A 14,093-nucleotide genomic window follows, 5' to 3' on the forward strand; every position below is an offset into this window, starting at 1 on the left:
CTACTTCCATAATATCTTGCTTAAGATATGCTGATTTTGTCTTACCTTTGGAAGAGTTGGCTTACTTTTGCCATTTTTGTTTCTCCTAGAGGTGAGTAATAGAGGTTTTATTATTGCGTTTCAAAAGCAGTGTCACTGATGAGCAGTCACATTCTACAGAAAAATTTAAAAAAAAGATGCTTTCATAGTTCATATTCCTGTAGCTGGGTGACTTGTACTGGTGGGAATCACGAGAAGCCTCGTGCTACAATAATTCTAAACCACTAAACATATTGCAACATTGTGAATATAGCTATAAAAATGTATTGCAATTGTCTTAAAACCTTTTTTTTAGCTGAAAATATCCCAAAAGGAACCGTTGTCAACATGTTTTCTCTAACAAAATACAGTTTTAAGTCTGTTTGTCTTTTAGTCCTTTTTACTGCAGCAGAACAACTTGAGTGGCGAAAGTTACACCATCTATTCTTATGACTTCTTATATATAGCTCATTTTGGCCGCAGCTATCTCATTCTGTTAGTCACTGCCCACAGAATGAGGCGGAATGCTTATGTGAACACTATCACTGGAGTGCTGGAGTCAGTATTGGCAGGAGGAGATGGGTGTGACGGTGTGGGCGTCACTCACAGTAAGATACCCTGAGCTCTCTCCAGGAGTTTGCTGTTTGAGGAGTTGAGAAAGATGCCGTCCTCTTCCAGCGCCGGGCTTCCTGTGGAGGACAGACGACCGGACCTCGAGCTACGACCGTTACAACCAACACCATAGCCATCCCTACAGAGGCGTGACAGAGGGGTTAGACACACTGGACAGTTCTAGTAACCGCTCACAGTAATATAAATGTATATTACTATACTATTAATATATGTATATATTAAGGTTTTAATGTCTTAGAATGTCTAGTTTGATTCAACTCCAAGGAGGCTTAAGAGAAGGACTTCGGGTACGAACCAGCTGGCTTTCTCATTCAGAGCGTTGGTGCCTTGAAGATCTGACAGTGGAGTACGTGGATTCTTCCTGGTGATACCTGGAGGGAAGGTATGAAAAGGAAAGAAAAGGAAAAGACAGGAAACATTAGATTCACAGCACAATGAAATGAATCCACACGTTTTCAACCCCAGCAGCAAGAATCCGGCCTTTAAAGGTCTTACTTGGTCATTTACACACTACAAGTTGAACAGAGTTGTGTTACGTCTCTGCTATCGCTGCTTCCTCTTACTATACTGTCATTCCCTCATCATTTTATCTTGCTCTTGTCTTGACTTGTATTACATTACATTTCCTCAGTCAGCCACTGTGCGTACTACTATAGATATCATTCATACCCCATAGCATTGCTTTGTAACACTTCGTTACGTTTCAGTCTCCAAAACCACACTGCGATAACCCAGTTGATCTCATTTCCTGGCTCTGCAGTCGTTTCTTAAGGTGGAAAATCAGTGGAGTTCCTCTATAATAGGAGAAACTCTGGAGACGACACTTGGAAATTCATCTGAGCTCCACGGTCCTGATAGTGAAGAGGCACTTAACCACGTGAGGACGTACCATGCACACACACACATGTACACACACACACACGGACTTTAATGTGCAAAACAAGTGATGAAGTGCCACCAGAAAATCTGTGAGTGCCTGCCGGTCCACACAGGACTGATTCATTTGTCTGATCAATCATGTGGGAAATTGTCTGCTTTGCTCTCAGTAAATCCGACCGGTGTTCAGAGTGACCCATCGCCTGGTTTCCAATAACTTATTAAAGGCCATCATAAAACCAGCTCAGCTCAGGGAAATAAATAAATAAGATACAATTCTAACCTACCATTCTCCACTTGATCATAAATTACCTTTTTAATGCTCCTGGAATTGATTTTGTCTGATTGGATTTCAGACCAGGATTTTCACAGTATGAGCTCAAGCTTGCCTCGGACAAGATTTCATCCCATCATAAACCCCATTAACACAGAGCAGATTTCAGTTTTAAGTCTCACTGCTGTTTGTGTGTGTGTGTGTGTGTGTGTGTGTGTGTGTGTGTGTGTGTGTGTGTGTGTGTGTGTGAACTCATTTGGCTTGGACTGTAAGGGACATTTATTTATATTTAAGTCTCACACTGTAGTTTAAAAAAAAATCATAGAGGATAAAAACGGTTTATTAAAAACAGGGTTATCAGATGCACTTCCTTCCAAGAGAGGAGCCTCTTAACTGTTATCAGCTATGAATGCTGTGCTATTTTAACTTTAAGTTTTTAATATGGCTGAGAGGACCAAGGAGTCTTGCTTACTGTATTTCTCGTCTTTGCATCTTTGAAGGATCTCAAGGCTCCTCTGGTGCACCGGGTGATGGAGGAAACTGAAGCTGTCAACAGTTTTGACAACAGCACACGGAACCGTTGCATCATTCCCTGAAACACAGAGAGCGGGAAGGAGGTTGTGGAACAAAGTATTTGTATTTAAGACCCAGAGAGAAAATACTTTTACCTTGAAAGGAATCAAATGGGTAAGGGGAGATAGTGAGAGTGTTGAGAATATAGCAAGAGAAGAAGTAGCAAACAGAGACAGATCAGATAATAGGAGAGGGGAATTCTTTTAAATGAAAAAAATTAAAAAAAAACTTTGAGACGAGCCATATTGTTAAAAAAAACAAAAGCCAAAAACAAAAAAACCCACTATCAAACCTCTCTACATCATCTTCCTCATCAAAAGGAGCAGCTGCAGCAAAACTCTCAGTAAAACACAGGTTGTTGTTGCTGGTTGAAATAAAACATTAATTTGGACTTGGAGATATTTGATATTCAATGTTGACTGGTAATTATTTGAATATATGTACATTTCTGTGTGCTGAGGAGGTTTGAACGATTCTCAGTACTGTTTACTGAGGACGTTTTGGGTTTGAACTGCGCTTACATCAGCTAACCCACTGGAATACAGAGGTCAGGCGGACATCTTTGAACTGCTTGTTTTCATGGATTTAAAAACTAACATTCAGTTTACAATGATGAGAAGGAAGTGTCCAAAGTAATGCTGGTAATTCTTTTGTAATTTTTTTTTTTTTTTTTTTACACATTTGAATTTATTTATAATTTTAAGCACATCAAGGAATATTTTAGCTATTTGGCTGTTTCTTTTGGTTCTAGAGTTTTCAGTCGTAGCACTTCCTCGTATTCCTACACACAACACACTCGGTTGTATTGTATTACTACGCAGCTGGTCTTTATGATTCAAACACCTGAACTGCCACAGGAAAGGTTTGTCTGCCAGCATCCACAGTGAAAAATATTATACAAGTTAATGTTCTCTTAAAAAAAAAGTGCATTTTGCTGATTCTTCTTCCTTTTCTGTATTTTAACACCTGCTTTCTGTGTTTATGTGTAGCTTCAGGTGGTTTCTGTATGGTTCATTTTATTTAAATCAAATTTTATTCATATAGCCTGAAAATACACATTGATTTATTTGAAAACATTTAAAAAATACCACAAATATCAGACTGTTTAGGAGCACTGGAATAAACCATTTTAATGTCTGAATAAAAACTAAGGAGCTTTTTTCCTTTTAAGTGTTCTCACACGTGACAGCGAGCTGACCTCACAGGGCCACGGTACATCCACTCATACACTGGGTTTAGTTTCCGCACCAGTCTTTTTGTGGGTGTGTCTGCGGCCAGCCTCTCTGAAAGCCACCAGGGCCCTGAAGTAGGCGCGCAGTACAGCCCAGCGGAAGGTCGCCACGGGGTCAATTCCCATTAGGCCGCAGATGAAGGCATTCTTGCTGCTTTTCAGCAACGCCACAACGTCAGGACGCATGTGGTCCGTGTTCTTCTCCCTGAAGTCCTGAAAGACAGAAAGACACACGTGGATCCAATCAGACGTCGTCTCTCAACTTCGCTACGTTATCATAATAATTACACAAACAGTTTTAATGTGTCAGAACTGTTTCTTTATTCTCTTTTGTTTGAATCACATTGTCAAACGTGGACAAATCATCTACAAAGACAAGGGAGTGATCTGGAAATTATCTAAACAAAGAAAAACACACAGCTCAAGTATCAGAAGCTATTGCCTTGAGATAGATGGGGTTTTATGATGTTTGTTAGACATGGGAAAGCCAGCTGGAAGCACATTTTAGAACCATGTGGTAACCTTTCACCGCTGTTCCTCCATATTACACTGGAAATAATCTGCTTCTTGTGGCAAGTGATCATCAGAAGGGGAAAGCCATCTTAAAAACCTGGGAAAACACTGTACTTGTACTATACATAATTATTTCTCCTTTGCCATTACCACCCATGCAGAAATGTTCACTTTTGCATGTAAAGCTGACCACTGACTCTTCATTTGCCCCATTTCCCTTTAAGAAATTAAATACTTTGACTGAAGCCATACCATGAAAACAGAACCACAAACCATGAACCCTTCAGCGTATTCCCCCTCTCCATATGATACGAGTCAGCTGGGCGCTCACCAGCGAGCCAGGAACATTTAAGGACTCAAGCTCCGGCTAAACAATTCACACCAAACAGCTTCTTGGCCCTCAGGAGATATGAGATACCATTGCAACACTCATGATAACCAACTGTCATGGATTAATAATATACAGTCAAACAACAATACACTCCAGCCGTTCCAGCACATGTGCTTCTTATCAAAACGCAGCTGGGAGGCGAGCTGAGAATTAGATTTAGGCGGACAAAAGTAGGTCGGGAGAACAACAAGTAGATCTATAGAGTTTCATAAAGGCTTAAGTCAAATGAGGAGAAACATCCTTCATTGGTTTTTAGTAGAAGGGTTGTGGGTGATGTAGGGATACGTTCTCACATGGAGTCCAGGCTCAATCTTAACTGACAATGAGTTACACCGTGGCTTTGAGGGGCTGTAATGGGATTTTATTTCCTAAGACTCTTGGGCTCCAGCATCGGGTATATGTACTTGGTACCCTCAACTACACAAAAGCTTTGTATGCGATTTGTCTTATGTGATGTAAAGAAATGATGAGAAAAACTTCCAAAGAGGAAAACGTGCAAAAACTGCATTGGAGTAAGCGTTATACATAAGAGCGGTTTCCTCAGCATGTTACTCTAAGAGCGTTTTCGCACCTAGAGTTTGTTGCTCAGGCCAGAATCAGTTGACGAGCTTGTAAATTTGGAGCACTTTCTCCCTTGGTTCAGTTTGTTTTCACACAAAGACAAATCCAAGCAAATCAAGCTGCATCACTGCCAAACCATGTGAAAACGTTCACTGTGTTTATTAGTCAGATGTGTCTGGAGAGGCAGCAAGGGAGTAAATACAGGAAGAGGTTCCAGTCTCCTGCCCTCAGGCCGCTGATACAGGTCGCTCCAACTGAGGCCCAAGCAGGCTGTCTCCAGCTTTTTGCCGACCTCCGTCACACTCCTGAATGCCTGAGCTGGCTGGGGGCTTGACCTTGGACACTTTTATTTCCGCTCTTTTAAAAACTTGAAGCTGCACTAGCATGTTGTCTGCTCTGTATTTGTGATTGTGTCCTTCTATGTTTGTGTGTTGTGTATGCGCTGATTCTTTTACAATGAATAAGTTCCTAGCAAAAAAAAAAAAAATAAAAAAAAATAAATAAATAAATACATAAACATATATAATTTGAAGAAGGTGCTGTGCTCTGGACCGGTGCATATTTCTACAACTCTTTTTGCTGATATGGGCAGCACGGTGGTGCAGTGGTTAGGACTGTCGCCTCACAGCAAGAAGGTTCGGGGTTCGAGCCCTGGTTCTTTCTGTGTGGAGTCAGCATGTTCTCCCTTTGCCTGCATGGGACATCAAGAGGGGACGAGGCTGATTGATACTCTAAATTGACCGTAGGTGTGACTGTGAGTGTGAATGGTTGTCTGTCTCTATGTGTTGGCCCTGTGATGGACTGGTGACCTGTCCAGGGTGAACCCCGCCTCTCGCCTGATGGCAGCTGGGATAGGCTCCAGCCCCCAACAGGATAAACAGTAGAAAATGGATGGATGGATTTGCTGATATCTTATCAAAACTGCTACAGTATGAATGCTCTGATGTATCCAGTTTACTTGTGTGTAAAAACAACACCAACTAGACTGATTGATAATTTCCCAAAATCTCACCTTGACCCCGTACTTGACTTTACCAGCATAGTGTCTGATGATGAACGCAGGCTCCATGACAGCAGGGAACTCGATGTAGCTGTTTCCTTCATGCTGACGTTTGAACTTGTCCAGCAAGGTCTGATTGGAGGCCTGTGGGAAGCTAGAGAGAATGATGGTTTCATCAGTTTCAGGCTCAAAACACTGACAGAAATGTTGGATTGGCTTGGAACACAACAAAGGACCCACAGCAAGAATAAATGCAAAATAAGAAAAAACTTTCTTTGACTCGTTTTGCAGCCTTCATATCTTAATGAAGACTAAACCGTGCAGACAATTTCCACTCACTCAAAATGACAACAAGCTGATATCAAGCAGGTAACATGAAAAGGTCGGCAAAGCTTAGCATTTTAACATTTGCTAATTGTCACCAAACACAAAGGGCTGACAGGAATGTCCTTAACTTTGCATATGTTTCGTCATAAACCAAAGTGTTTGGACGAGCTTCAATTTAATGACAGTGGTAGTTGAGAAGAGATTGTCCAAATGACTAAAATTCCCCCATGTGTGTCTGTAACAAATTTCATGGCAATCCATTGGATAGCTGTCAAAACACCCCACTTAAACCAACACATGGTAGACATATGTTTGACTGAAAGTATGGCGCTAGAGTCAGAGGCTTAGCAGACAATGGGATTCAACCTCTAGGGACCATCAATGTCTGTACCATCTACGCTCATTTTCCATCATGACGGTACTTGATAAGGGACTAAAGTGTCTTCAGTTTGGTCCCCCAACATTCAAAACTCTGTGACTCAACACAGCAGTTCAAACAGCATCTCTGCATGTTTTACACCTCCAGTCGATGGGATTTTTTTCCCTGTTATGGACCTCGGCCGGCTGAGCTCATGGGATGTATTATAACATCACAACCTCTCCTTCCTGAACCTCTGAAACACACTTGGAGCTGAAAAGCCTCCGCAGAGGTCTTAACATTCTAATCCTGCAGTAACCTCCCAGGAGGCCCTGGAGCCCTGCGAGCTCACCGGCGTGAACAATGAGATCACAAGGTCCTAATCATTTTTGCTCATTTATGTGGCAGTATGAACCTTATAAATATGTACATCACACACACATACATTATGTACACATATGTATGGATACGACCATGCCCACCATTTAGTTCGCCCCTTATTAAATCCAGATGAACCAGCACTAACAGCCAGCATTCTTTAGATAAATGTGGCTGTGCTTTGAAATATAAAAATGGCAGGAAAGTGCTGGATTTGATTTATGAAAGACGGTGACGCAGACGCTGAGCTGCAGCAGGAGAGTGTTTCACAATAGAAACTGAAATGTGATCCAGAGATTTTGATGCAGGAATTAGCGAGACTTTATACTTCAGTTAAGCTCTTGCTATCAATCAAGCTAATGAGGTAAAGGCCTGCACAGGGAGTACTCTGTCACTTCCATTCAACAGTTCGGTGCAAAACGTCCCTCTACAGGGTGAGCCGAGGTTCGATTTTAACAAAGCATGCTAGCATAAATATGTCATATATATGTTAAGTATGACAAGGCAGGGATGTGACCTATAAATATGCCAATTAAAGTGTCTACACAAAATAAAATAGCACAACCATATCAGTAAAGCAAGCCTACTTGATCTAGACGGATATATTCATCATCCTCAAAGCCGCCACACTAAAACCCTCACAAATCACGATTAAAACAACACCCTTTTCTCAAGTTTGAGAGGCCTCACTTGTTATGATCATATTTGAACGACTGCAAATTCTGCCCCTATAGTTGACTTAGAGTAAAGGTCAGCGAGTCACCAACCAGGGTTCCTCTCAGCTGGGAACAATTCATGCAGATATCAGCTTTCCTAAAAACCCTGACCCAATGCATCAGATGGTTTGCTTTGCGGTACCATGTGAGAGGTTGCCCGTAGAAGATGAACACAGACACTTCCAAGGAAGAAAAAATAACATGGCAGGAAACTGATGAACAAACAATCACCATCAACTGTCCATCACAAAAGCCTTCAGTTGCATTCTTTTCTTTCAATTTCAAATTTCAAACAACGCTTGTATCTCGCTAAAGGACGCCGATTGGTCTGGTCCACTGGTTCATCAAACGCAAATGTGTAACCTGAAGCCTGATGGTTTCTTGTGTGCCGTCATGAGATTGTACAGGTTGTGAAAGCCAAGTTCAGAATTCCAAAATAAAAAACTTTAAAAAAAAAAAACGCATAGCATGGACTGAATTATCGTCACCTTAAATAAAAGGAGATTTATAAAAAGCCTTACCTTGTGTTAAAGGTTACACTTTTATAAAATTCAATACGAAGTATGTTAAGTTTGAAGGGAAAATAATCGGTGCTGCATCTCTCATCAAACACCGCATATTCAACGAGTGCCATGATCGTTTTAATGATTGGGTCTGATATGATCTCATTTAGTCTCTTCATGCTGGGAGAAGCAGAGTCAGACCGTCCTTCCTGACAAACTCATCAAGGCTGAAGTTCGTTCGGTAATCGCAAGCTGCCCTCATACTTTGAATTGGTGTTGATTTGTGTCACCGTGGGGCCAAATTCTCTTTCTCATATTCCATGCTAGTGATCTCGGACTCATTTAAAAATGTAAATAGCGATTAAATATTCTCCCATTTGTAGATCACTGCTTTTTTTTTCCAAGATGGTGCAAAGGGATGGAGTTACAATATCTTGATCCCAACTCCAAAATTTTAAGTGTCATTCAAAAAAACCTCCAGCAGAGAGGCTCTCTGCTGTCAGTAGGGGGCATACTTGCACTCCTCATCCAGCAGGTGGAATAGAGCTGTGGGTTTCTTGCTGATGAGATTGATGCAGCCGCTGTTGTCGATGTACTCAATGTTGTGCCAGGTGATGCCCTCCGCTCTATACTCCTCCTGCAGGGTGAGAGATAGGGCAGGGTCAGTAAATATACGAACCACAACACAACACACTGTACAGTGTTAAAATTAGATTAGCATCGCTCTAAAGCTAACTGTTTGTTGAGAATGGAAGTTGCAGAGAACAGAGACGAAAACTAAAGTTGTACTTGTACAGTATATAATTGTGGAATTTGTATTTATTGACAATTTGCATCTCTACATTTTGCAGTGTGTGTATTAATTTTTAGGTAAGAAATTTGATCATGAATCGGTTTCAGACATTGTGCACTTACTAAACTTAGAAGGTTGTAAAGTAGTGGAAGCAGCGCTGGAACATACTTTCATATATGCGACATGTCTGCCTGTCGCTCTTTTTTAGGCTGCTGAATCACAGACGAGGCATTCAGAACATGTGGCATGTTTGGCTTCACTTAGGGGTTACAACGGATCAAGTAAAACAGAGTTGTTGCAGAAGAGTTGCATGCGTGTTGTTTTGTTTGAAGCTCATCAAGTGGAGCGCTGGCTGATGAAGGATTGGATTCAGCTGGCTTTGTTTTGTTGTGTCTGAGCGACTGCGAACATGTGTGTGGACTCACAGAGTCAATTCGATGCAGACACAGAGATGCAGAGATAAACACACACATTCATCAACCTTTTTATTGCATACACACATTAACATAAACAGCTCAACCCAAAAGATGACTTGTGATTCATCACGTGAGGCGCGCAGAGGTTCACTTACAGTTTCACTAAAGCTCAGAGGCAGAAAGAGTTTTCACAAGTTCTAGTATTGAAGCATTTGTGCTCGGAGCAAAGCTTTCATCCGACTTCTCATACCTCACCATTTCCTGTTCTTCTGTTGTTATTTAGATCGTTTTCTTGGCTTTTCTTTAAGATTTCAGTGCGCACTGAATAATTCCAAGAGCCTTCCTTGAGATGTTGTTATGCCGACGTACATTCCCCCTTGTCTACCTGTCATTTCTGTAAGCAAATGTTGCCTGGTTACAGTGAATTTCTATAACTGCATTGACATCAAGCCCCTTGGAATTAACTGGTAGAACTAGATGGTAGCAGCAAGGAGGGGAATATATCTTCATCTGTCTACTTAAAGGACATCTTTTTAGATATCTGAGGTTTTTGCCGCAACACCAGAGGAACCAAGGTTAATCCACATGAATTGGTGACACTCAAAACATTCCAAAAGGAATAATTTCAAGAATTAGGTTCATCTTGATAATCTGCAGTTTACCGTGAGAACAAATTCTGGTATTTTTCAACTGAAGAAACAGTCTCAGAGAAATCTGTGTTTTTCATTTGTGTGAAATTGTCAGTTATGAGGTAAACTGACAATAAATTGAGACACAGCAATAAAAGACCTACAACTGTCTGCAGCGCCAAAGGACGCAGGGAGGCTGGTCAGGATTATTGTTTGTCTCTCCATCTATCAGCCAGCTTGGCCTCTGTTCTCTGCTGCGTAACATAGTGATGCATTCAAGTGACCTGAATTGTGTTTGGCCCAACGCCCTGGTGTGGAGGTGATGGAGGCTGCGTGTTTGCTAGCATCTCTCCAATCTCTCTGCTCTGTGTCATCTCTTTTACATTTCAGCCTCCCTCAGTGGCCATTTTTGAGTGTTCTCACTGAACAGACAGGAAGTACAAGAGTGCAGTCGGGGGAGCTGGAGAAGGTTCTGGTGGTTTTAAAAAGACTGACAGGAAGAGACATAGAAACTGACAATGACTGAGATAAAAATGTTCACTGTGTTCTCATTCAATCTGCTCCGTTAAGTGGATTTTGCATTTTGTGGTCCAGCTAAAACGGAAGCAGCTGTTGACCAGCATTACTCGTGAAAATTACGTCAGAGTTGAAATCTAAATATGACTGAGAGAGGAAAATCTGCACGAGATTTGATCAGTAGAACTGTTATTCAAAAAAAAAACAACAAAAAAAACACAATAAGATCAAATTTTGCACGACATTTAAAGAGAGTAATATGATGATGGTACTTGTATATTTTCTGTTGGGCTTTACAGTAAGACCAGCAGGCAGCGGGATTCTCCCCCTTTTATCTGATAATGTTTCTATACTGAGTCAGTACATCTTGGGGAGTGATACTGTGTTTGTCTAAGGCGGTGGCTGACTAATATGCCGTCCACGCACACAGAAAAGAAATCAAGCACCGATCGGCATGTTGAGTGTGAAGACTGCACTCTTACACACAACATACAGGCCTCCTTCATCCAGCTGAGGTCAGTGCAGTTCTATTAGCTTTGGCTGCTCTGACGAAGGTAAACACGCACTCTGCTGCTGATAAGACCAACCGATTGGCTAGAGGGGGGCTTGACGCTCGGAGGTAAAAATCCCCCAGATGGAAAGTCATAAATCACCTTTCAAAGACAGGATGACAAAATAAAAGGAGGCAGTGGTTTGCTATATCGTGCTGCATATATACATCACCCCATGTAGATCTTGTCATCATCTAATGTTTTTTAAACCTCCGATCACGGATATTTTATATTCAGATATAATCAGTGCAGGATCTTCCAAAGACCCAGCTGATCAGAGGTCAGAGGTTAAACGTTGCGCCTGAGGTGAGGAGAGCTCTTTATTCTTCATGACGTAAACTGAGGGCGCCTGTGACGTGAACTTCATTCAAATAAACACAAATCAGTCAGAGATGTGGTGGCAACCCTCGATTCAGAAGTTCCAACAACCTGGCTCAGAGCTCAACTGTTGTCCTGTCAAATAAACCGTCTGACGGAGGAGGGCCAAAGGTTTGGAGGACCCCAGTGATTAAAAGACAATAAACATGAACTCTGCTGAAACAATGTTGGGCACCGTCCTGTGAGTGCAAACATCTCAGCAGTACTTTGACATTTATAAGATGAACATAAAACAGGACAAAGCCTTCAAGTGAAATGTTCCCATCAAACAACCAGGAGTGCCTGATGTCACACAGAATGATTGACAACACACTTAACTACTCATCATATCTTTTGTATTCAATCCAGAGCTACTTTTATAGGCAGTGTAAACCCTAAAAAGAGTAATACTTCTTTTTACTTTTGACACATATGTATCCCTTTTTTTAGCCTCATTTTTCAGCTTTAAAGGACATTGTGGTGTTTTGAGTTTGTTCATGCTGCCCAAAACAGACCAAAACCAGGCAACCGACAACATATTTACATGTTTTATACGTTTCTCCCTATCATTTATGTGCTTCGGTTAAAATCTTTAAATTGTTAGGAACTTGTCACAGATATTGATTGATATTTAAATCAGCCAGTAGTGTTAAATGTGACTAACATCCAGCTGCATGGTAGAACACGAGCACTGGAGATCCACGCCAGGCAAACTGGCTACTTCTGGTTAGCGCTCTGCAAACAAATGCAGATAAATATTTTAATCATTTATCCTTTCAGAATCTCAAAATGTTATCAGACCGCAAACATAACTTTGTGATTTAATGTAAAAATACACACTGATTCTTCTGCAAATATATTCCTCCACATTCTACAAATATATGAACAATCTGTATTTTTTTTTTTACTTTCATCTGACCTTAAGAGGTTAACGTCCCACTGGAAGAGAACACTAATATGCAAACTAAAGAAACTACAAACTAACATCCACAGAGAATAAGGGATTTCTTTCCATAGAGACATGAAATGTGTATGTGTTTGCGTGTGTGCGCGTGTGTGAAGCCTGAGGGCTAACTGTCAGAAGCAGATAACCATTAGTGCAGGTCGATCCAGCAATCAGAGATCTTCACTGAGGGTGAAGGAACATTATTGCTCTAGTCCACAGAATCCCTGCTCATTTTTACTGTGTTCCTCTTCTGGTTTAGCCGGCAGCGACTAGCCTTCCTGCTACGCTGCCACAACCTATTACAGCCCAGCAAGAAGGAGACAAGAGCTGATGGCGACTGCCATACAATCCAAATTATGGAGAAATATTATATCTTTTGCTTCCCTCTTACAGCTCCTCTGGCTTGTTGTGCAGATATGATTGAGAAAAGAAAACACACACACGTGCCCAATATTAATAGGTTTGGAATCTGGATAAATGAGTGGTATGAATTCTTTATATGGCTGGTCCAGTAATAGCACTTTTAAGTGAAAATGAGAGGCAGAGAGGGAGGGTAGCCCTGATGCCTGCGCTGCGAGTGGGAAACCATTCAGAGACATAAAAACTAAACAAAAACATAAACAAACCCAGCAGGCAAAAATGCACAATAAAGTATAAAAAGCTCTTCATAAAGTTAAAGTGCTTTTGTGTTCGCAGCATAGCTCAGCTGCCAGTAAACATTCAGCTCTGTTTGACGCTCATACCCTAACGCAGCCTGCCAGCCAGTTCTGATCATTCAGCACTTTTACTCTGACCTTTCACTTTAATGGACGTACATGCTAACTTGTCCTGGCTGCATAATTACAGCTGCTTGTACTGTAATGTCAGGGTGAACGTGGCTGTCCAGCACAAAGGATGCACATGATGTGCAGCATGCTACGACTGGTTGCTTATAAAGTGAAAGGTATGACGAGTGTGCAAACAGTGTTTCCATATGTGTTCTTATCGTCCATTTTGAGGTACTGTTGCAGCAAACAGCAGCATTTCAAGAAATCTCAACAGTGTCCCAAAACAGTTTTCACGCTTGCTTGAGGTAGTTTTTAAACCTTTCCTGAAAATATGTTTATGTGCTTTATAAAGCAATTTGAATACCAGCAAGCACAGTTTCATATTTTGACTAATTGCCCCATTACAAATATTACAATAGAGACCAAACCACAATCCACAGCCTAAAGATCCCACAGCTGGCAACAATGATTAAATGACCAGACCCCTGTTTTATGAAAATAACTGCCGCAAAGTTTTGCCTTTCTATGTTATCATAGAGCAATGCATTACAATAAAAAAAAAATCTATTTCTGTGTTGATATATCATGTATGATGTTAATCTTTAAATCCCTACTTGCAGTTTTGGCTGTAGCTACATCAGGGGTTCAGTAACACAAGAGTGATCGCAGGATTAGAAGCTAAAGAGTCAGATATTCCCTAAAGGAGCTGCTGCAGACCAAAAACAGCAAATATTTGATTTGTATTTACCACCTGGACAGAAAAACA

The 14,093-nt window shown here is 41.1% G+C and overlaps 1 protein-coding gene across 10 annotated transcripts in view; it reads right to left on the reverse strand.

The window, feature by feature from the left end:
- The window catches only part of LOC147259277 (unconventional myosin-IXAa-like), a 122,513-nt gene that overhangs the window by 20,347 nt on the left and 88,073 nt on the right, over positions 1–14,093 (reverse strand). For all 10 annotated transcript variants that reach the window (XM_086209565.1, XM_086209562.1, XM_086209563.1 and 7 more), the window contains 7 exons: positions 8,868–8,989; positions 6,083–6,224; positions 3,623–3,818; positions 2,274–2,393; positions 947–1,022; positions 626–769; positions 46–85 (listed from right to left, as the gene is read on the reverse strand). In XM_086209565.1, the coding sequence (XP_086065691.1) occupies positions 46–85; positions 626–769; positions 947–1,022; positions 2,274–2,393; positions 3,623–3,818; positions 6,083–6,224; positions 8,868–8,989 (840 nt within the window). The remainder of the gene's footprint in view (positions 1–45; positions 86–625; positions 770–946; positions 1,023–2,273; positions 2,394–3,622; positions 3,819–6,082; positions 6,225–8,867; positions 8,990–14,093) is intronic.

The sequence above is a fragment of the Aulostomus chinensis genome, chromosome 7, assembly GCF_037954235.1.
Source record: "Aulostomus chinensis isolate RoL2024-O1b breed Wild chromosome 7, RoL_Achi_v1.0, whole genome shotgun sequence".
NCBI classification, from domain to species: Eukaryota; Metazoa; Chordata; class Actinopteri; order Syngnathiformes; family Aulostomidae; genus Aulostomus; species Aulostomus chinensis.